This window comes from Peromyscus maniculatus, chromosome 18 (genome assembly GCF_049852395.1).
Source record: "Peromyscus maniculatus bairdii isolate BWxNUB_F1_BW_parent chromosome 18, HU_Pman_BW_mat_3.1, whole genome shotgun sequence".
In the NCBI taxonomy this organism is placed as follows: domain Eukaryota; kingdom Metazoa; phylum Chordata; class Mammalia; order Rodentia; family Cricetidae; genus Peromyscus; species Peromyscus maniculatus.
Genome location: NC_134869.1, coordinates 6,544,610 through 6,567,500, shown reverse-complemented (window position 1 = coordinate 6,567,500; position 22,891 = coordinate 6,544,610). Strand labels below are relative to the sequence as shown.

At 43.1% G+C, this 22,891-nt stretch overlaps 2 protein-coding genes and 1 pseudogene across 5 annotated transcripts in view; 1 reads left to right on the top strand and 2 right to left on the bottom strand.

The window, feature by feature from the left end:
- LOC143269256 (disks large homolog 5-like) overlaps positions 1 to 22,891 on the top strand; it is a 340,382-nt gene that overhangs the window by 114,657 nt on the left and 202,834 nt on the right. Inside the window, exon 1 of one of the 3 annotated variants that reach the window (XR_013045670.1) lies at positions 12,198 to 12,536. The exons of the other annotated variants lie outside the window; for them this stretch is intronic. The gene's annotated coding sequence lies outside the window, so the exon portion shown is untranslated. Of the gene's footprint in view, positions 1 to 12,197; positions 12,537 to 22,891 lie in introns of those variants that run through there. 3 annotated transcript variants of the gene reach the window in all.
- Positions 5,492 to 19,819, bottom strand: LOC143269245 (disks large homolog 5-like). Its single transcript, XM_076554314.1, has 7 exons — positions 17,841 to 19,819; positions 15,677 to 15,839; positions 14,044 to 14,175; positions 12,787 to 12,970; positions 7,423 to 7,538; positions 6,383 to 6,477; positions 5,492 to 6,215 (listed from the first exon to the last, which is right to left on the bottom strand). The coding sequence occupies exons 1-7, from the start codon at positions 17,971 to 17,973 to the stop codon at positions 6,067 to 6,069; spliced, it is 972 nt and encodes a 323-aa protein (XP_076410429.1). The 5' UTR covers positions 17,974 to 19,819; the 3' UTR covers positions 5,492 to 6,066.
- On the bottom strand, positions 19,958 to 22,789 carry LOC143269241 (adiponectin receptor protein 1 pseudogene; annotated as a pseudogene). The gene has a single exon (XR_013045663.1). The product of XR_013045663.1 is annotated as an adiponectin receptor protein 1 pseudogene (transcript).

The following is a 22,891-nucleotide window of genomic DNA, read 5'->3' as shown; positions in this document are numbered from 1 at the left end:
GATGTTGATTTTGGGCTTGTTTTAAGCACAAATCGCATTTTTAAACAAACATTCTTTTACAAAAGATTTTTAGTGTCACAGTGTCAGAGATCTAAGGAATGTCACATTTTATCAAGTGTTGTGGAAGAAGGGATTACAAAGACTTGGGGTGGGGAAATATGGAGAATGAAACCCACAGAGAAAAGTTTTTATTTGTATGATGTAATTAATATTTACTAAGGCACTGTACAAACTCAGGGAGGCAAAAGTGGTTATAATATCCTGGATGAATAAGGGAAGAGCAAGAAGAAGGAGAAATAGAAGAGGAAGAGTAGTAGTTGTAGAAGATAGATCCAAGGTTGGCTGGATGGATAGGGGTAGATAGATGGATGGATTGATAGATAGAAATAGGTGATGGAAAGTTAAATAGATGATGGATAGATAGAGAGATAGAGAGATAGATAGATAGATAGATAGATAGATAGATAGATAGATAGATAGATAGATAGATGTGTACAAACGTACCTACATACATATATACAGTTTTTCAGTCTATACAATACAGTACTTACTGAGTCCACCAAAGAGAGAGTGTCCCCAGAACATTTGTCCTTTTTTCTATATTGGTCAAAGAACTAGATCTGGGTGAAGAACTCAGAGCATTGGGCTCAGCAGCACAGGGACACCCCATTAAATAATTAGTCTGGAATCTTTTAAGTAAAGTGGAGATGCAGCAACTTGATGTAATGAAATGTAGAAGTGCCTGCAATTGAAAGATCAGAATGAGATGGTTCATTCTCGAATGTTAATCAAGAAAAGTCAGAATAAGGAAAATTAAATATAGGAGGAAGTCTGACAATGTGTGAGAAAAGTCTTTATTTGTTAATGCTTGAGTGATTGGCATTACACATCATCCTTGAAATTTAAAATATAATACAATGGGATCCTTCTTTGAGAAATCATTTCCACACTTGATGTAATATTTTCTATTAAGTTCAACTCTCTGAAATCTTGTAAGAAAAACAAACATTATGGATCAAGTTTCTGTTAAAAAGAAGTAGGAAAGAATTACTGAAGCAGATTTTGGGTTAGTCCAAGCTTCTTGGTAGGAAGTGTTACTCCTATGTTATTTTTGAGACTTGATTTTTCCTAAAAATATCAGCCCAAGTCAAGATTTGAAGTTATATCAGGCCACAACAAGATGCATTATAACGCCATTTATATTATGCTATGTCCATATTCATTGGTTACTCAGATGAGAGCTTGGATCATATGGTGAATGGCACATCCTGGCGTGCATGTATTGAGCATAGTTCGTGTTTTAAATGAAATGTATATAATCCACACAGTTGGTACTCAGGAGGTCAACTTATATCTGTAGATTAAGTCTGTGAGTCCAAGATTTTATTTTCTTTCTTTCTTTCTTTCTTTCTTTCTTTCTTTCTTTCTTTCTTTCTTTCTTTCTTTCTTTCTTTCTTTCTTTCTTTCTTTCTTTCTTTTTTTTTTTTGGTTTTTCGAGACAGAGTTTTTCTGTGTAGCGTTGAGCCATTCCTGGAATTCACTTGGTAGTCCAGGCTGGCCTCAAACTTACAGACATCTGCCTGGGTCTGCCTCCCGAGTGCTGGGATTAAAGGCCTGCAACACCACTGCCCGGCCCGGCTGAGACATTAGTATTCTAAAACATGCAATAACCACAAAGGCTATTTAACTTCTGAAGTGCCTTGGAAATTTTGATCCTTGTAGGAATGTTATATTGGGAAAAGTATGTGATGATTGCTGAAACTGGTTAAATGCTGAAACCTGAACTGTCCACAGAGGCCTGCACAGCACAAATGACCAATAGCCTTAGACCAGGGAAGTGCACGGGGCACAAAGGACAGACTCTCAAAGGCACAATGCCAAGAAGAAACATGGCATTTCAATGACTCACCCTGGAACCTTCCTTGGTGCTTTTTCACTGGTTATTTCCAGTGAATTCCCTTACCTGCATGGCAGAGTAACTTCACTTTTGCCTTTTCCCATGAATTACTCTGGAAAGCAGTTTCTTCAAGCTGGACACACAGCAACCCTCTTCCCATCAAGAATTCTTTCCACTACAGTGAGCTTTTATTAAGAGTGTCATTCATTTGAAACAAAATTCAGCTCAAATTTTTCACAATGCACTTTAGTAATAATATTTTCTAACTTTCAGAACCACAAGAAAACCCTCTAAGGTAGAAATCATGAGTTGATCATGGAAAGTACCAGGGAAGGGCCAATGAGATGCCCAGTTGGGTGGAAGGAAAGAGTTTACTCCTCCTAATTAGTTCATTTACCTCTATATAAACAGAATGACAGAATGGCATGATGTGTTGTGTTTGTTCATTCTCTGTCATATGTATGTATGTATTTCTCCCTCTCAAAATAAGCAAATGGATATATTTTACTGTTTTAAATTTGATCGGTAGATTTCCATACACTCGTCATATGAAATAATTAATTTTTAAAATAATGAAAAAATCAATGCAGCTCACAAATGTTTGTAACTCCAGTTCTAGAGGAATCGACACCCTCACACAGGCATTCATTAAGGAAAAATACCAATGCATGTAAATTAGTGAATAAACAATTAAATTTTTGTATTTGATAGTGTTGTCAGGAGCCCCAGAAGCATCCCACAGAACTAACTAACCTAGGCTCATAGTGAACCACCAACCAGGTAGCTTACATGGGACTGACCTAGGCACTCTGCATATATTTCACTTTTGTATAACTTGGTCTTCTGGTGAGACTCCTAACAGTGGGAGCACAGCTTGTCTCTAATTCCTGCTTTTGGACCCCATTCCTCCTACTGAATTGCTACATCCAGCCTTAATAGAAGAGGTCATGCCTAGTCCCACCACAACTTGATATAACATGGCAGACAGATATTCATAGGAGGCCTGCCCATTTCTGAAGAGAAGAAAGAGGAGGAATGGGTGTGGATCAGGAAGAGTGGAGGTGGGTGGAGGATTGAGAGGAGAGGATGGAGGTGAAATTTTGGTTAGGATGTAAAAACAAAAATAAACAAATAATTAAAAACATTCATTACAAAAGAAGGAAGAATATTGATGTTTATCATATTTAAATTTGAGATACTAAAAAATGTCCCTCAAGGGACATTACCACTTACTCTAACTTTATAATGTGCTTGTAGTTGTACAGGGATAGTTAAATCGTGCTAGGCATAATTTTGAGCTGGTCTAATACATAATGTGTTTGCCTTGTACTTGGAATAATTATATCATGTTTAGGGATTATTATGACCTGGTTATTTTCCATTTGGAAATTAATTATGATATAAAAAGATGTAATTGTGTGTCAAGTGGACATGGGGTGAAGTTGTGATGGCTCTTTTTGGTTGTGAAATTTACTACATCTGCAATTAAGCAAAACCCAAATATTGAGGGGCACACCTGTGAGGTATTTTTGCTTAATTTGAAGAGAGAAGATACACATGTAATCAGATCTTTGCATAAGGAAGACATTCCTTTAATCTAGATATTGATGGAGAAAGAAACGCCTTCACCTCAGATGTTTTAAAGCCCCAAAACCCCACCTGTAATCAGCCAGGCCTTGTGCTGGAAGCCCATATAAAGAAATGGAAGAAGGGAGTTTTTGCTCTTTAGCTGCTTGGTCTCACCTTGCTAGCAAGTTCATTCCGTCACTGGCATTGGAGCCAACTTCTTTGGCATTCCAGACTATACTACTGATGGGTGAGACATCAAGTGTAGTGGACTGAGAAACTGCTGGATTCTTGGACTTTGTCATCATAGCCAGCCAATGTTCAAATAGCTGGAGCACAGCCTCTAAGTCATTCTAAACAATAGCCTTCTGTATATATAGAAATTCATTCAATAAGGTGTTAGACCAATGGAACCATGACCAATGCACCAGCCAGGTAGAGAACTTTTAGAGTAGTTTGGGTCTCACAACAGCCTTATCTCAGTTATAAAATCCACATGGTCACATTCCCTTAACCTGTGTTTTAGGTGATGATTTGATGCTGGCCTACTAGGTTTCTATACCTTCTGGGCGAGAAAGTAAAATAACACAAGTCTGAAATTTCTCAAACGGAACACACAGTAATCTAATTAAATGAGTAATTATATGAGATGGAGAGATTCTAGTTTAAGTGAGAAATGAAAAACCAGATGTCTTAGCTTCAGTGGGGTAAGATCTGGCACCCCCTCCCACACACACAGGAAGATCAGAGGACAGTAGGTTCTTCTTACCCTTGATGTGAGAGCTCCAGTCTGGAGACCCAGGGGATAACTTTCTTTACACATCAAATCTCTGCCTCACTCTCAGTCTCAGGAGTCAGATCTATTCCAGAGGAGCTTCACCAGAGTAAATCAGTCTCTGGAAGAACTTTCTCAATATGATCTGAGATCTGCTGTGGTAAAAGAGCAGCTTCAACCACTTCTCTCCTTTTTTAGTTTTGCACAGAATCACTCTGCATCAGAGACATGTGCCCCTGACACAGACTCCATCCACTCTACCTAGTTCTGGGTTCCTCCCAACATTGCTTATCATGACCATCAAGAGGGATTCCTCATCCTACCTCTACCCCCAGGAGGGTCTTCTCAATTTTTATTACATCAGACTGGCTTAATAGGTGTTGTCAGCCTAGAAGAGATCTAGCAAATCTGTTCCAATCTGACAGTCAGTGACTGGGGCAGGATCCTGAACCTATGAGAGCCCTGAATGAATGTGTGGCAGCCTAAGACAATTAGCATGCCTGTCCCTACAGTTTTCAATAAACTTCAGTCTTTGGTGGGGAGTGATCCAATCCACCTAATACAGCACACAGGGCTGGGAGGACAAGGGTCTATTACAGGACTGTGGAGATTGCTCATCCATTAAGAGCATTTATTCCTGTCTCAGAAGACTCACAGGACAGACAGCTAACAAATCTTTTTAACTTAAAATGCAGGTGGAATCTGCCCTCACCTGGCCTTTGTGGGAATTGCATGTATGTGGTGGCAAAACACCCATAAGTATAAACAAAAGCGCCACAAAATATCCTATATTGTCTTACAGGAAATCAGCTCTGCTGTTCACTTATCACTCATGATATATTTCAAGAAAACCAGAGACAGATTGCTTTTTACTTCCTAATTTCCTTTATACAAGTTTAATGAGGGTTCTCATTTCCTGAGTGGCCTGGAACAATATACTTGTGTTTCGCTTTAATTTGGTCTACATGAAGATTCCGTGAACATGTGTGTACAGTCTACCACATTTTACTGGTAGCTAAATATATGACCTCAAGGATACAATATGTCTAATTTTTCTATTATGTAGTTGGTATCCATGAGGTAGGCTATACACGAACATCCAAGTCGCCACTCCCTGTGTATCCCAGAGGCCCATGGCTGGGAAATCAGTGTGCCGCCCAAGATTCCAGGAACTTACTGAGATACATCCAAGCCTGTGATTTCTGGGTTTGCAGGCATGTGAAACCTCATCTGACTAAAGAAGAGTCTTAGAGTGAAAAGTTTGAAATTTATTTTATTCATGAAATACATTATTTTACTCAATGGGAGTTTTCAACACAGCAGTCATTATATACAGTATATAGACTTAGCAAACTATTAAAGCAATGACAAGAAGAAAAGTATAACAAAATTTAACACAACCTTAAACAAAAATGAATAAAACCAAAAACCAAAGCATAAATATCCTAAGATATAAACCAAAAAAAAAAACAAACAAACAAAAAAAAAAAACAGGAAATTTCAGTTTCCTTTGGAATTTCATTATGGAAGAGCAAAAGAGGTGAGGAATTGGCATATTCTCTGTAGTGAATTATCTTCAGCTACACTTGCCCATGACATGGCTTCAGCTTGAAAACTGCACTAGAGAGAATCTTATGCTTTTGATGTGGTCTGTCTGGATGGCAGTGTGACATTAACACCATCTTCCTTGTCAGATTTCCATCACATATGGAGTCAGGGTTCTTAGTAATTTGTGTTGTGTTCTCTGTATATTAGACTTGTTTTTACACAAACTTTTATCTGGGCATAGTGAGCCAACAGATGTGGATCCGATTGTGGCTGGACCGCTTCATGGTAAGTTGATATTTGCCTCACTAGTGAGTTCAAAGCTGAAAAGAGGTGGCATTTTCTGAGGAGGCCTTGAACCTGGAGTGTAGAATGACATGCCTTCAAGGTGTCTTTGGCTTCTTCCAGCCTTCCCAGTCTCCTTAACAGGTACTGTCAGGGAAAATCAGAAAAGAAAATATGATTCAGAAACAGTATTGCTTTGCATATGGCAAGAAAATCAGGGCCTATTCACCCCTAGTAAACAAAAGTTAAGGAAGGAAACACACCCCATGAACACTCTGGCTGCTGGGGATGGGGCTCAATGGTTGCTTACTTGCCTGAGACATAGTGTTTCTGCTTCAGCAGCTCCATCTGCAGGAGCCTCTCATCCTGGGCTGTGGTCTGCTCAGGTTCCTGCTGGAGGTTTTCAAACCTAGGGGAGAAAGGCAGCTGGGGCACAAGCCTGGGGGAGCCACCTCCCCTCAGATATACTCAGACATACTAGACAATCGAGCATTACCTTTCAGCTGAGTTCAGTCCCTGCTTCCCCAAGACAAAAGGGTCAGAGAGACCCTGGGCAGGATTTTTTTTCTCAACTTTTAAAAACTGCTAGAAGTTGAACTGGAAAATACACACTGTGCTGGATTAGAAAAAACAGCATATTTCTCCAACAGTCCAAAGACATCATTTTGGAGAAATATCACTATGACAAGGTCTGAGGGTCAGGTCAGGGAAGATGCAGCTGGCCTCAATTAGATACCAGGTGAATGAGAACCTCCTGGAAAACTCTATGCCTGCCCTCTAGTGGAGCCTACACAGCAATGCAGAGAAGGCTCTGATTAATCCTACAGCCCAGACCCCTGCATGGGTTTAACTTGTCAACTCCTACTCTGTTCATGACCAGAGTAAATCTTCTCATGAAAAACTGATAAACACTGCAGAGAGCCTGCAATCAGCAGGAGACTGCTGTATTCAAATCTGCCAAAGGGTAGACACTTATCTCTAAATGTGATGTTCCTGATGGAAAATAAAGTTGCAGGAGGACACACTTTCCTTCATGATTGATGATTCCCCTTGTAGATTTCTGGATGCCATGGGAATATTTGTGAGGAGATCTAATGTTATATTTGAGATACTCGGAGCATACTAGAGTTCTCAGAAGGGAAGAAGGGGACACAATCCCCATAAGACCAAGGAGAAAGCATATTGCTTCTTGGACATAAGTTCCTATTGATTGAGTCAGCAATGACACTCTGAGGTGTTCTCTTCCTGGCTGTGGCTGGAAGCTTTGCCAATTGAACAGAAACTCAAGAGGACATAGATCCAGGTACAGTGGACCCACTTAGATCCCCCTGCTTCTGGAAGCCTGGGCTCTTACCTCATCTGGGACACAGTGAAGTGATGCTGCAGCTTTGCTGCCAAGTCCCTTTGCTGGGTGAGCAGATCCTTCTGCTTCATCAGGGACTGAAGATCTTCCTCAAGTCTTTGATTTTCCTGTTCATTAGAACATTGTGTTTTTAGGAGAGGGTTTCCTGCACCCCTGTACATATAGACACATGCACATACACACACACACACACACACACACACACACACACACACACACACTGTTGAACACACACATGTACATGGATGCACACATACAAGCACACTACATTGTCTCCATGTTTGCTTTACCAGAAAACACTGATGTAATATGAGATCACCTGGGATACTATGAAGAAGAAAGTGACCTTTCATTAACCCACAGCCTCTCTACCCAGATTCCAGTAGAGAGAAAGGAAAACTCAAGATGCTCTGAACACAGTGATGTTGAGAAGATTGTGTACTTTTACTCTGTTTAGATAATTTTTCATTTTATTTTTACTTTATATGTGCAGGTGTTGCCTGCCTGTGTGTCTGTATAACACATGAATGCCTGGTGATCTGGGAGAAGAATTCAGTATGCAGATAAGTCAATGTAATGCTTGCCTTGTAAACCTGTACACAGACAGGTGAACCCCAGGGATCCTTTACCAGTAATCCAAGCTCTCCTACCAAGTTCTCCAGTCTGTGAATTGAAGGCTTAGTTCCCCAGCACAGGACCCCTGGATGGCAATGGGCCAGCCCCTTGCTCTCACTCAATGCTTCCCAGTGCCTCCAGGGAGGGCAGCTTCCTCCTAAAGAAGCTCTCTAAAGCATAGGTTGCCTCAATTTAGGCCCAAAGCAACATGCTCAGAAACTAGAAAATCTCTAAACTCAGGAGTCTATATTAACCTTTCCTCCAAGTAAGATGACTGTGTCAGGTATTTCTTTGAGTAACAGAAGGTTGACTAACTCAGCGAAAGGATTGCATGTATTATTCCATGTTTAACTATATTCCATGGACCACATTGTATGTTTGTATTCATCAAGGATGTGCATTTGAGTAGTTTCTAGTTGGGGGTGTTCTGATGAGTCGTGCTGTAACCCTGTTGTCCTCTCTTCTCTGTGGACACCTACTTTACATTCTGGAATCAATGGTCCACTTGGAGTCTGCATTCAACATTCTGAATAATTTTAAAGAGCTTCTCACAGGTCTACAACATCTTATAATCCTACCAATATCTGATAGTTCTCATTTCTCCCAACCTTCCATCAGGCCAATTTTAACTCAGTATGAAGAAGTTTGGAATAAAAGCAGTTTCTGAGTGCTGCAGACACAACATGGAGTGGGTGCTTTAGAGTATGAGGAGCCTAAGGGGTGCACTGAGACAGCCTCTTCTCACACCTCAGCATAGCTGTGCGACTTCTGCTGGGCTGAGATGCAGTCACAAGCATCTCTGCAATTCAGAATTTCTCAGGGAATAGAGTCCAGGCCAAGCTCCAAGGACAAGGTTAGCTGAACCAAGGTTAGGCAAAGGTGAAAGGAAAATGGCAGCAGGCAATGAGGAGAAAAACAAAACAGAATTCAGGGAAGTCATCAGTGGTCAGCCACCATTTACCCAGAGCAGAGAAGGACACAAACCCTCAGGCAGCCTTTTCTCTTCTCAGTAGCCTCTTTCTCACCTTCATGGACCCCATTACTTTGTTTTTCTCGAGAGGATTTTTTTGCAGATAAATAATTCTGCCTCTACCTGAAAAACCAGAAAATACCTGAAAACCTTTTAGCCTTCATCAGTTTTCTGTCTTTTGTTGTAGTTAGCTGTGTGTACATGCAGAATGATGGACAACATCATCTGTTCTTTGACTGATGCAAAATGGTACTAACCAGATTAGGCACAGTACTTTCTCATTCAAATCTGTCTCCACCATTCGTAAAGATGTTCCATTGTTCCGTGAGTGAGTGAACATACACATAGAGGCTCAAACACATATTTTCATACCCACAAAATTACACATAGGAAAACACACAAATACACACACACACACACACACACACACACACACACACACACACACACACACACACACACCTACCTCTCTTGAACCCAGAAGGGGAAGGGAGGAGGCTGGAATGTTGCAACTCCTTTTGTACTACAGGGAGAGGTAGTGGGTCCTCCCTGTTGTCTACAAGCCTCTAAGACACAGCCAGGCTTTTCTGCCCTGGCCTGAAATTATTTCCCCTCCTAGGACAGTTTTTTTTCACAGACTCAATGATTGTACATATAAGTAACAACCTCTGCACAACTGAGTTTGACCACACAATACCAAGTGCCCATGGAAGAGGGCTGGACATGAAGCCTCCTGATAGATCCAAGTTGACCCATCATAGTCTCCTCATTAAACCTGCCCAGATTCTAACACAAAAGACATTGATTGCACTTCAAAATGGAAATCGCCATTGTCATTACCCAACAACTTTTGACTGGATTACAGTGCATATTATGTGAAAACAGCCCCAGTTAGTCAGTAGGAGGCTACTTAGGTCACCCATAGCACTTTCCTGAAATGCGCACTCTATACAACTATGAGGAGGAATCTTTCCTAAGAACTCAGCCATATATATGTTAGAGTGGGCATCAAAATGTCAGGTTCTATGTGTGAAGCCAGTAAGACAAACCAGATATTTCCTGGGAAGTTACTTCTATGCTGTGAAAGAAAAGAATTCTACTTATTAATTTTAAAATAGATCCATTGCTTCATTTTTTTATTTAGTTTTTTTTATTTTACAATACTATTCAGTTCTACATAATAGCCACAGATTCCCTTGTTCTCTCCCTTCCTGCCCCCCTCCCCTTCCCCCCAGCACACCCCCCATTCCCACCTCCTCCAGATCAAGGTCTCCCCCAAGGACTGGGATCGACCTGATAGACTCAGTCCAGGCAGGTCCAGTCCCCTCCTCCAAGATTGAGCCAAGCATCCCTGCATAAGTCCTAGGTTTCAAACAGCTAACTCATGCAATGAGCCGAGGACCTGGTACCACTGCCTAGATGCTTCCCAAACAGATCAAGCCAATCAACTGTCTCACCTATTTAGAGGGCCTGATCCAGTTGGGGGCCCCTCATCCTTTGGTTCATAGTTGATGTGTTTCCATTCATTTGGTTATTTGTCTCTGTGCTTTATCCAACCTTGGTTTCAACAATTCTCGTTCATATAAACTCTCCTCTTTCTCACTAATTAGACTCCCAGCGCTCCACCCAGGGCCTAACCGTGTATGTCTGCATCCAGATTCCTCAGTCCTTCGGTGGGTTTATGGCACAACTATTAGGGTGTTTGGCCATCCCATCACCAGAGTAGGTCAGTCCCAGCTGTCTCTCGACCACTGTCAGCAGTCTTTTGTGGGGGTATCTTTGTGGATTTCTGTGGGCCTCTTTAGCGCTTTGTTTCTTTCTTTTCTCATGTGGTCTTCATTTACCATGGTCTCCTATTCCTTGTTCTCCCTCTCTTTTCTTGATCTAGCTAAGATCTCCCGCTCTCTTTCCCTTGAGCCTCGCCCTTCATTGCTCCCACTCATGTCCAGGCTGTTCATGTAGATCTCATCCATTTCTCTGTGTCTTTCTTGGGGTCCCATTTTCCAGGTAGCCTCACTGGTGATGTGAGTAGCAGTCCAGTCATCCTTGTTCCACATCTAGCATCCTCCTATGAGTGAGTACATACCATATTTGTCTTTCTGAGTCTGGGTTACCTCACTCAGGATGATTTTTTTCTAGATCCATCCATTTGCCTGCAAACCTCATGATGTCATTGTTTTTCTCTGCTGAGTAGTATTCCATTGTGTATATGTGCCACAATATATTTATACATTCTTCAGTTGAAGGGCATCTAGGTTGTTTCCAGGTTTTGGCTATTACAAACAATGCTGATATGAACATAGCTGAGCAAGTGCTCTTGTGGTATGATTGAGCATTTCTTGGGTATATGCCCAGGAGTGGTATAGCTGGATCTTGGGGGAGATTGATTCCCAATTTTCTAAGAAAGCACCATATTGATTTCCAAAGTGGTTGTACAAGCTTGCATTCCCACCAGCAGTGGAGGAGAGTTCCCCTAGTTCCACATCCTCTGCAGCATAAAGTGTCTTCAGTGTTTTTGATCTTAGCCACTCTGACAGGCGTAAGGTGGTATCTCAGAGTTGTTTTGATTTGCATTTCCCTGATGATTAGGGATGTTGAGCAATTCCTTAAATGTCTTTCAGCCATTTGGGTTTCCTCTGTTGAGAATTCTCTGTTTAATTCTAAAGCCCATTTCTCAATTGGACTGTTGGTCCTTTTGATGTCTAATTTCTTGAGTTCCTTATATATTCTGGATATCAGTCCTCTGTCACATGTGGGGTTGGTGAAGATCTTTTCCCATTCTGTAGGCTGTTGCTTTGCCTTGTTGACCGTATCCTTTGCTCTACAAAAGCTTCTCAGTTTCAAGAGGTCCAATTGATTGATTGTTTCTCTCAGTGTCTGTGCTACTGGTGTTATATTTAGGAAGTTATCTCCTATGCCAATGCATTCAGGACTCCTTTCTACTTTCTCTTCTAGCAGGTTCAGAGTAGCTGGATTTATGTTGAGGTCCTTGATCCACTTGGACTTAAGTTTTGTGCACAGTGACAGATATGGATCTATTTGCAGCCTTCTACAAGTTGATATCCAGTTATGCCAGCACCACTTGTTGAAGATGCTTTCTTTTTTCCATTGTACCCTTTTGGCTTCTTTGTCAAAAATTATATGTTAATAGGTGTGTGGGTTAATGTCAGGGTCTTCAATTCGATTCCATTGGTCCACATGCTGGTTTTTATGCCAATACCAAGCTGTTTTTATTACTGTAGCACTATAGTAGAGCTTGAAGTCAGGGATTGTGATGCCTCCAGAGGTTGTTTTATTGTACAGAATTCTTTTGACTATCCTGGGTTTTTTGTTTTTCCATATGAAGTTGAGTATTAGTCTTGCTAGGACGTTCCTCCTTCCATGCTGTTTCTGCCTCTGATCTCATAACACCCATGCCAAGCAAATCAGACCAAGACCCTTGACCTCACTCACTCAGATCTCTGTGCTACTCCCTAAGTGGCTCCCATCATAACACTGCTCCTACCATACTGACACATAGGTGAGTGGTATGTGATTTACTAATCTCCCTTAATGCACTGCAGCTTCTAGCAGAGCTGTAGGATTCCTTGGCAGTCATGCAGTGCCTTCCAAGAGGCTAACTCGCCAGAAAGACTTGTGAATGATCACAGAAATGAACTATTGGATGGGATGGGTCACTTGGAAAAGTGAGTAGATGGTTACATGGGTGTGTGTATATGTGTGTGTATGGTTAGACAGGTCTGCATCTTGGCCCTGCTGCTTCAACCTACCTGCTGCTGCTTTGTGCAGAGGTCATAGATCTTCTCAAGAGCCTCCTCACAGAGCCTCCTGGCCTCCTTGCAGGATTCTTGTAGTAAAACCTGCTCCCCATGCAGCTTTCTGTTGTTCTTTTTCAACGTGCTCACTTTTTCCTTTAGCTGAGTCCATTCACTCAGGAGCTGACAGTAGAGGGTGCTGAAATGTCACCAAAAATGATGAGCTCTACCTCCATCTGCCCCTCCTGCCTCCTAATACCATCTTCCTGCAAGGTCCCATGTCCCCATCCCCATGAACCCTGGGCAGGAACCCACATTAGCCATGGCAGCATCACTCAGGTGCAGGCCAAAGCCAGAGAATAGGCAAATTACAGAAAGATTCAAACTACTTCTGAATACCCTGACAGCAAAAGGGATCCATGTACCTGTGAAAACTGGATCCCCCACTTCCTCCACACACACCCTGGTGCTTAACTGTTCACAGTATTGGGGAAATGTGAGCAGGTAGAGGAAAACCATGCCCTAAGGCGGACAGAGCACCCAGTGGGAATACGTTCCATCCATGTTTCCCATAGAAACCAGCTCTGTAAGCTCCTGCCAGAGCCACAGAAAATATTCATGGTGCAAACCATGTTTTCTCTCTAGAAGCTCCAGAAGTTGACAGGAAAATGTTGGGAGGGGCTCTCAGACTCTTCACTCTTAGGAGAACCCAGTTTAGGAGCCACAAGTCCAAGAGATAGATATAAGGCAGGCTGCTTGCTAAGAGGTAAACAGTCTGGAACCACAGCCCAACTTTATTCAAAGGTGAAGAAGGGAAGAAGCTGCTGTGGGATGTCTTCTGTATGCTGTGAATATGTGTTACTCCCATTGGTTAATAAATAAGCTGCTTTGGCCTATGGCAAGGCAGGATGGAACCAGACAGAAAAATCCAGGAGAGACAGAGAGGAAAGTCAGAGGTAGAGGAGGTGCCAGCTGCCACCCAAGGAGCAACATGCCAGCAGCCTGGCCATGCAGCAGCCATGTGGGAAACATAGATTAATAGAAATTGGTTAATTTAAGATGATAGAGCTAGCTAGCCAGAAACTTAAGCCATTGGCCATACAGTTTGTAAGTAATATAAGCCTCTGTGTGTGTCTTTGGGACCATTTGGCTGCAGGAGGTGGATGGGACAGATTCCTCCTGACAGCTGGGTCAGGCAGGACTGGAAAAACATCAGAATACCTGAAGCACTCCTTAACAATTTCAGGGGTCCCATCTAAATTAGGCACTCACCGGTAGGAGTTGGTGTGCTCACTCAGCTCCTTGCACTTGTACGAAGCCTCACAAATTTCCTTGGGGAATTTCTTTACATCTGACATCTCCTTCTTATGCTGTGTTTTCAGCATCTCCAGCTCATATTTCAGCCTGTTGTAGGGCATGGCCCCAAGAGCAAAGAACCCCATGAATACAGGCCTCAGGAAACACATAAATTAAGATTCTGTTTTATACTACCCTAGCCCACTGGATGTCACACCCTGAATTCTATACTGGACCTCCTGATGTGCATTAGACTTGCCTTACTGTCCCATGGCCAGGAAAGGCTGGGTGTCAATAGGGAAGGAGGCAGGGCTACATGAGCTCCCTCAGTAGACCTCTAGGAACAGACTAGTTGGCTATGAAGGTCTGAGCAGTCTGTGCCACAGATGGGGTTGTATCTGAAATCTGCAATGACATTCCCACTGTCTTGAGAACAGAGATTCTTTCTCCTTGTAAGGATACCCAGAACTCATGATCTGTATTGCCATGGGGAGGCACTACATTCAGATAGCTTTATAAACACCCAAGGGGAATCCAATGAGGGACCAGGATGAGCACAAAGGCTGAGAGCAGTGATGCTCAATGTGGGGCTCCCTGGCCTCAGCACTTCCATCACCAGAAATCTTTGAGACATGTGAATATTCAGACCTACTATCAATCTCTGACTCTCAGGATCTGAAAGGACGGACACACACACACACACACACACACACACACACACACACACACACACACACACACACACACAGTAAGTGAGCCTCTCAGAGCCAGTACAGAACACACTCAGACACACAATCCTCAGCACAAGGAGATTTATTAACCTAGCAGTGCAAGCATAGCTTGGGAGCCTGTCTCTTGAGCAGGCGAAGGCACACAGCAAGCAGCAGGCTTTTTTAACAGTGGGTTTTTAAGTAGACAAGTTTAAGTCTGTGCTGGGTAAATTGTTGAGCTCTGATGGGACAGGTTAGCCAGTGTAACCAAGTAATGAATTTTGATTGTTGAACTTTGGTGTTTATTTTCAAGAATGAGTCAGTGTCCACAAAAGGGACTGGACTTTGGGGACTAAATTTAGGAATGTAATCTAATGGTTTATCAAGGGAGAGAGAAGTGAAAAGGGCAAAACCGGCCACTGCTTTGTTTGCAATGTTTGGGCCCCTTAGAGAGCACTTCACACACATGAACCCACACACAGGATGTCAAAGAAATGCACGTAGGGGGCATTGCCTCAAAGTATAAGGAGCAAGACCAGAGAGGAGCAGGGATGAACTCCAAGCCTTCCAGACACACAGATGGACGAGTAGGACCACAAGGCCTTTCAGCCTATTCCCAGAGCAAAAAGCAAAAATAAATATAAACACTCAACCCAGAGTACCAAGCATCTCCTAAAAGCCGATGTCTGCCAAGGCCTCTTGAAATGCATGTTGTGATCTTACACCTTTCTGCCCGTCTGTAGATCGTGATTCAGGCCACAGGCTCTGCTTTTTCATTTGGAGGAATTAGAACAGCCTGTGTCAAATCTCACTCCTACAGGTTTCAGTTCTGCCTCTCAGATGCACTCAGGACACAGTCGAGTCAAGACAGTTACCAGGGAAAAGGGCATGATGAATACCTGTTGTTCAACTCATTGTTGTTATAAAGGGCCAGGAGTTCCAGCAGTTCATTCCTCTCATTGGTCATAATCTGTAGCTGAAGGGTCAGTTTATCCACGTGGTTCAGCTGCTGCTCCTGCTCAGTGAGGAAGACAGGTGTGGATGATGCCTTCCTAGTAGTCCCTATAGGTACATAAACACAGTGAATTTGTACAGATGAATGGCAAAGGGCCAAGAGAGATCATGTGGAGTCCCAAGAGGAGGCCTGAGGGAGAGGAAATGCATGGAACCCAACGAAGGCCCAAAATTCAGAGCAGATATCCTTAAACTGGGGTCCATAAGCGATGTGTCTGTCTCCAATCTCTGAGGATAGATATATGCCTCAGGCCCTACTGCAGCCCCACTGTCCCTGAAAGGCATAAGCAAGGCCAGTCATGTTGGCTTGGAATTGTCACCAGATACCTGCTATGATGATGATGCAAGAAAGTCCTGGACTGCCTGGTGATTTTTACCTCCCTGCCTGATAACCTGTGTGCAGGACTAAAAGACACTGAATGTCTCAGACTTGGGTACATGGATGGAAAGTTTTGCTCTCTGGTATTTATATCAGATATCCATGAAACCTACAGAAATCCACTGAGAATAAAGTGCAGCAACATGCTACCCTGATACCTCATTAGTGGTTCTGTGCCTCTTTTGGCATCCTTTGATAGTCAGAATGAACTGAAAAAGGTCCTAGCACAGCACTGCATCCTTGACCATTCCTGGCCCTCTGCCAACTAACCGTCAGAAACCTCCACTTTGGATCTGCTCTTTAGGGACCCAGAGAAGCAGCATAGGCCTATGACTTCAGATGATTATAGCTACTGAACCCCATTACTAGAAGGTCCAGTTCTGGTCTCAACTCCTCCCTAAAAAACCAGAGATCTCTCTTCCAGTCAGTATGCTCAATCTAGTCAACATGTTGATTGGTGAACCCTATACGCACTTCATGAATGCCTCAAGGGCATTCGGCATTGCCACAACACTGGTGATTTCACAAAAGATGCCAAGGGCTCTCCAGGATACAATAGAATTTCCAGAGAAGGGACTGTTAGGGTCACTGCCAACAGCCTTCACCTATCTGATAACAAACTCTTGCCCAATTCACCAAAAGCCAAGCTGCCCTTTCCAGGAGCCTTCCCTGAGACACAGGGGAAGGCCTTCAACACCTCCTCCTTCCAATCCAGAGATCTCTCTGATTCATTAGAATCTAGTTCATTCTAATTCAATAGTTCATCATGTATGGAGGGCAAGACTCATTTTCCAAACTGTGCCCAGGAAGGGCTCTTCTCTTCCTGATGATCTCTAACAAGATGAGAAATAAAGGATGCTAAGAAATTAGCTCAGTATAATGGGGAAGGAAGATCAGTTCCATGATGTGAATAAGCACATCAGAGAAGATCCACAGGGCAGTTACAATGTATGAGGATGGTGGAGGATTATGTGGGTCCTGTCAGAGCAATGATAAGTCACATAGGTAAAGATGAAACTTTTGCCAAAAGCTTCAGGAGAATACATACCATCCATCATGATGTTAGCAAAGATGTTATCATCCATTGAAAGGTGTGACTGAAAATACCTATGAACTGGGCATCCACAGGTGAGCCCTCTGACACCAAGAACAGATACTTACAGGAAGAGTGATGTCCCAGTCCTACACTCAAGGTAGAGGGAAGATGACTGGCTAGTGAGAGGGCAGGAACTCAGAAACCTTAGGGATAACTGACATGAAGCAATACTTGATGGTTCCTGCCCTGCTAGTGGTTGTTATTTAAAATGTGAGAGCCTCTAGCTCTGGCCAGGGGACATTACTCTCTCTGTTATTAGTGACACATACCAAAAGACATCCAGTGTGTGTGAGTTGCTGGGTTGGTACTGAAACCTCTTAGTCCCCATGTGCTTCCTTCCCACTCAGAGTGAAAGCAGAGGGCCCTCAACAGAGCAGCTGCAGCCATGAATATTCCTGACTTTCTGCCAAACTAACCTTGAAAATCCTCAACTTTGTTCTGCTCTTGAAGAACTCAGAGGAGCAGGTAGGCCCATTGCTTCTCAGAAACTCTCACCTGCTTAGCCCCACTCCTGGAAGGAGCAGATCAAGCCTTCCTCCTTCTTGAAGCCCCCCATCCCTTTCCCAGGACTCACTGCACTTTTCCCAGGACCATGTATTTCTTGATGTGTGACATGGAGACTGAAGGCCATCTTTCTTCTGCCTCCCTTTGGTCTCCCTGTGCTCTCCATCCTGTCTCCCAACAATCCTGTTCAGTCTAGACAGCATGTCTGTAGGTGAAACACAAGACACTGCACAAATGCCCCAATGACAGTTGGTGTTGCCACAACACTGGTGACATCACATGGAATGCCAGGGCTCTCCAGGATACAGTAGAATGTCCATGTGCTGATGTCACCTGGTAATAGCTATTTCATCCCTGTTACATACCTCATCCAAAAGTGACTTGAAGCCAAGGTGCCATTTTCAGGAGCCTCTGGATTCACAATGGAAGCCTTTAGTTAGATCCTCCTTCTAAAGCCAGAAATCTAGGCCTCTGCTTCATTAGAAACTTTATCTAAGTGAAGTTGAAAGCTCACTTCACATGCACTGTCCACGGTTAGATTTTCCCCTCCTTAAGATTAATAATCAATAATTTGAGAAAGAAAGGATGCTTAGAAATGAGGTCAGGATAAAGGGGAGTATTAGGGATGAGACCTCTGAAGTGAATATTCACCCAGGGAAGATCTTCAGAGTTTTAGAGATTGGTGGGATCAAAAAAAGTTACATAGTTAGTTATGAAGATTCCCCCAGTGTCAGTAGAGCTCACTCAAGCTATGAGGTTGTTAGTGAGACGGTATCTTAGTGCCATTTGATTTGCATTTCCCTCTTGGCTAAGGATTTTAAGCAATTCCTTAAATGTCTTTTGGCCATTTAATATTCTTCTGTTGTGAATTCTGTTTAGATCTATACCCCATTTTTTAAGTTGGATTATTTCATAATTTGATGTCTAGTTTCTTGAGTTCTATATATATTTTGGAGATCATCCCTCTGTCAGATGTGGGTTGGTGAAGATCTTTTCCCATTCTGTAGGCTGTCATTGTGTCCTGTTGACCCTGTCCTTTTCTTTACAGAAGCTTCTCAGTTGCAGGAGGTCCCACGTATTAGTTGTTGCTCTCAGTGTCTGTGCTACTTCTCTTCTATCAGGTTCAGTATAATTGGATTTATGTTCAGGTGTTTGATCCATTTGGACTTGAGTTTTGTGCATGGGCACAGATAAAGGATCAATTTGCATTCTAGCATGTGTGAATGCCAGCACCATTTGTCAAAAATGCTTTCTTTTTTTTCATTATATAATTTTAGCTTCTTTGTCAAAAATCAGGTGTTCATATGTCTTTAGATTAAAGTCATGGTCTTTGATTCATTTCCATTGACCTATGTGTCTATTTTTATGCCAATACCAAGTTGTTGTTAAATATAGCTCTATAGGGGTCCATGAGGTCAGGGTGATATTGCGAGACATTCCTTCATTGTACAGGATTGTTTTGGCTATCCTGGGTTTTGGTTTTCATATGAAGTTGAAAATTGTTCTTAGAAGGTCTGTGAAGACTTTTGTTGGGATTTTGATGGGGATTAAATTGAATCTGAAGATTGCCTTTTGTAAGATCGTTATTTTTACTATGTTGATTCTACCTATCTAAGCATATGAGAGCTTTCTATTTTCTGATATCTTCTTCAATTTCTTTTTTTAAAACTTAAAGTTCTTATCAGATAGGTTGCCCCAATGAATTTTTGTTGTCTTTGGCTATTGTAAAGGTGGATGTTTCTCTGATTTTATTCTCAGCCCATTTATAATTTTATATAGGAGGGCTACTGATTTTTTTGAGTGTGTTAATCTTGTATCCTGCCACATTACTGAAAGTGTTTGTCAGCTGAAGGAGTTCCCTGGTGGAATTTTTGGGGTCACTTATGTGTACTATCATATCATCTGAAAACAGTGAATGTTTGACTTATTCTTTTCCAATTTGTATCACCTTGTTCGCCTTTTGTTGTCTTATTGCTCTAGCTAGAACTTCAAGTCTAATGTTGATAGATATAGAGAGAGTGAGCAGCCTTGCATTATTCTGATTTTAGTAGAATCCCTTTGAGTTTCTCTTCATTTATTTTGATGTTGGCTGTAGGCTTGCTGTATGTTGCCTTTATTTCGTTTAGGTATGTTTCTTGTATCTCTGATCACTCCAAGACTTTTTTTTTTTTCTTTGAATGCCAAGCGTTGTCTGTACTTTCTTTTGTTATCATAATAGTCTTTGCATCAAGGTACACAGCAATAATAGCAGGTTTCTTTTTAAAGCTTAGTATTAAATATTAAATATCTTCCCCATTTTAATTTTACATTACTCTGCCAAGAAAAAAAAGGTTTAAACTCAAGTTACTTGAAACCTGGACATACTTCCATGATTAGCCGGGCTACATCAAGGCGGTGACTTCGTCTGTCCTGCCATATAAGCAGATCTAGGCCCTAGAAAGACAGGACCAGGTTATAATTGTTTTTGAAAAGTGAGCTACAAAAATGGGTGGCCTGTTATCAGCCAGGTAACAAAGTAAGGATGGGGGTGAGGGAGGCATATTTTCTTCAAGAAAAAACCAAACATAATTTCTGAAGAATCCCAGTTCATAATTTTTTTTCCCCAAAATGGCTGGAGGAATGGATGAAATCTCAACATGAGCTTCAAAGTCCTATCCTGGAAGGACTAGCAGTCCTTGCTGAGGGGACTACTGAGGAGTGGCTCCCAGCCAGGGAATGGAAAGGGGGAGGTTTATTGCCCGGTGGCTGTGACAGTGAGCTGAGGCTGACTGGTACTCAATTCTCTAAGAGGTTTCTTCTAGAAACAGACAACTCAGACTCTCCCTCTTACTTCAGCAAAGAAGTTATTTTTAAAAGCACTTGGGAAGTTCCTCCTCCACCCTCAGGTGGGAAGGCTCAGAGAAGGGAGTCGTCGTTACAGCCACCTTCTAGGCCGTAACGGAATTCCTGAAGGTTGGAGACCCCATAGAAGTTGACGAAAGCTGCAGCCACCACCAGGACGTGGAAGATCTGATGGGACTGGAACCATATGTCAAATTTTCCGGGAAAGAAGCGCTCTGGAATCCGAGCAGCATACAGGCCAGCTCCGGTGATGTACATCACAGCCATGAGGAAGAACCAGCCCATCTGGCCCACTGTGGTGGCCTTGACAAAGCCCTCAGCGATTGTAAAGTGCATGGTGGGTACAACACCACTCAAGCCAAGTCCCAGGAACACTCCTGCTCGTGTCTGCCGGTGCTTAGGAGTGGCAAACCGATCCCACTGTGCCACAATGATGGCAGAAATGCCCAGGACACAGACGATGGAGAGGTAGATGAGCCGTGGCTGTGGGGAGCAGTAGAAGGAGTAATAGAGCCAGGGGACGAAGCTCCCCATAATCAGCAGAGCAATCCCTGAATAGTCCAGTTTGGAAAAAGTCCGAGAGACTTTCTCTGAATGACAATAGACGGTGTGGAAGAGCCAGGAGAAGCTGAGGCAGAGCACCGCGCCCAGAAAGAACATCCGGAAAACCACCTTCTCCTGGAGGGGAGCCATGAAGTACATATTTGGTCTGAGCATGGTCAAGATTCCCAAAAAGAGGAACAGAACAAAACCAAGCAGATGGGTCCAGATGTTGCCAGTTTCTGTGTGGATGCGGAAGATGCTCTTGAAGCAAGCCCGAAAGGAGGGCATAGGTGGTCTATGGCCGTGTAACAGGTAGTCGTTGTCTTTCAGCCAGTCCGGAAGAACATCATATGGGATGACTCTCCAGCGTCCCTCCCAGACCTTATACACGAACTCCTCCATCTTCTCCATGGCATGGTGGGCCTGCAGAGGAAGCGTCAGCACCCGCACCTCCTCCTCCTCTTCCTGAGGCACCGGGCATGTCTGTTCTTCTTCAGCCTTGGCTGGGCTGGTGGTTGCCCGTTTGCCCTTCTCCTCCAGGAGGGGTCCCAGTTCGGCCAGTTCCGCCATGTCAGTTTCTCTGTTCCCAGAAGGAGCCCCATCGCCCTGTGCCACCGCAGGCCCTTTGTGGGAAGACATCTGGCTGGTACCTCAATACCCTCAGGCTTCAGCTTGAGGAAAGGTTGAGGTCTCTCAGCCCCAGGGGGCAGAGATCTGTAGCAGGAATCTTAAAAGTTCTTATTAATAAAATCAAACCTGAGGCGAGTTATTGGGGTCCATGCTGGTAGATCAGAGAGACAGAACAAGCCACAGCTATCTCACCTAGCTGGATCCTCAGCTGGTCTTGTCTCCTCAGACTGGAGGCCTCTGAGTCCTCATCCAGAATGGGTCTCAGCTGAATTACTGCTCAAAAGCCTGAAGCTTAACCAGGCCAAATGCTTAACCAGCCAAAATCTTAACCAGCCAAATGCCTCTAGTTTCTGGTTCTCCCGCCTTATATATCTTTCTGCTTTCTACCACCACTCCCTGGGATTAAAGGCTGGCTTTCTGGGATTAAAGGCGTGTGTCACCATGCTTGGTTATTTCCAATGTGGCCTTGAACTCACAGAGATCCAGAGGGATTTCTATCTCTGGAATGCTAGGATTAAAGGTGTGAGTGCCACCATTTTCTAGCCTTTGTATCTAGTGGCTGTCTGTTCTCTGACCCCAGATAAATTTATTAGAGTACACAATATTTTGGGGAACACAATACCACCACAGAGATCTTCCTGTGATGGTGGACAGGCCGGGCAGGCTGCCTCTGCTGGGGGCCGCGGGCCCGGGCGCTACATCCCGCGGCGCTGGAGGTGGCCTGCGGCCGAGGGGCGCCCGATCCTCAGCGCCCTGCCCGCGCCGGAAGGGCCGCGCAACCGCACTGCGTCACCTCTGCAGCCGCGTCACCTTCCCGGCGCTCCACTCCAAGACTTTTATCGTGAAGGGATGTTGAATTTTGTCAAAGGCCTTTTCAGCATTTAATGAGATGATCATGTGGGTATTTTTTCTTTTAGTTATATTTATGGTGTATTCCATTTACAGACTTTCATATGTTGAAAGGGATATAGAAAAAGTAGGTGAAAGGGTAGATTATTGAATCTACTCTGAAAAGAAAAAAGAGAGGATATAGATATGGTAATATAGAAAGTTAGATTTTTGAATCTACTTTTAGAATGGAACTACTAGTTTTAAATATTACACATT

What these genes read in the sequence shown, in the direction of transcription:
- LOC143269245 (XM_076554314.1), bottom strand. Translation starts at nt 17,973, where the DNA reads ATGCTGTCTAGACTGAACAGGATTGTTGGGAGACAGGATGGAGAGCAC. An exon ending in ATGGTCCTGGGAAAAGTGCA is followed by an intron (nt 15,840 to 17,840) that starts GTGAGTCCTGGG and finishes ATGTACCTATAG; the next exon opens with GGACTACTAGGAAGGCATCA. An exon ending in AACAATGAGTTGAACAACAG is followed by an intron (nt 14,176 to 15,676) that starts GTATTCATCATG and finishes GCCCTACAACAG; the next exon opens with GCTGAAATATGAGCTGGAGA.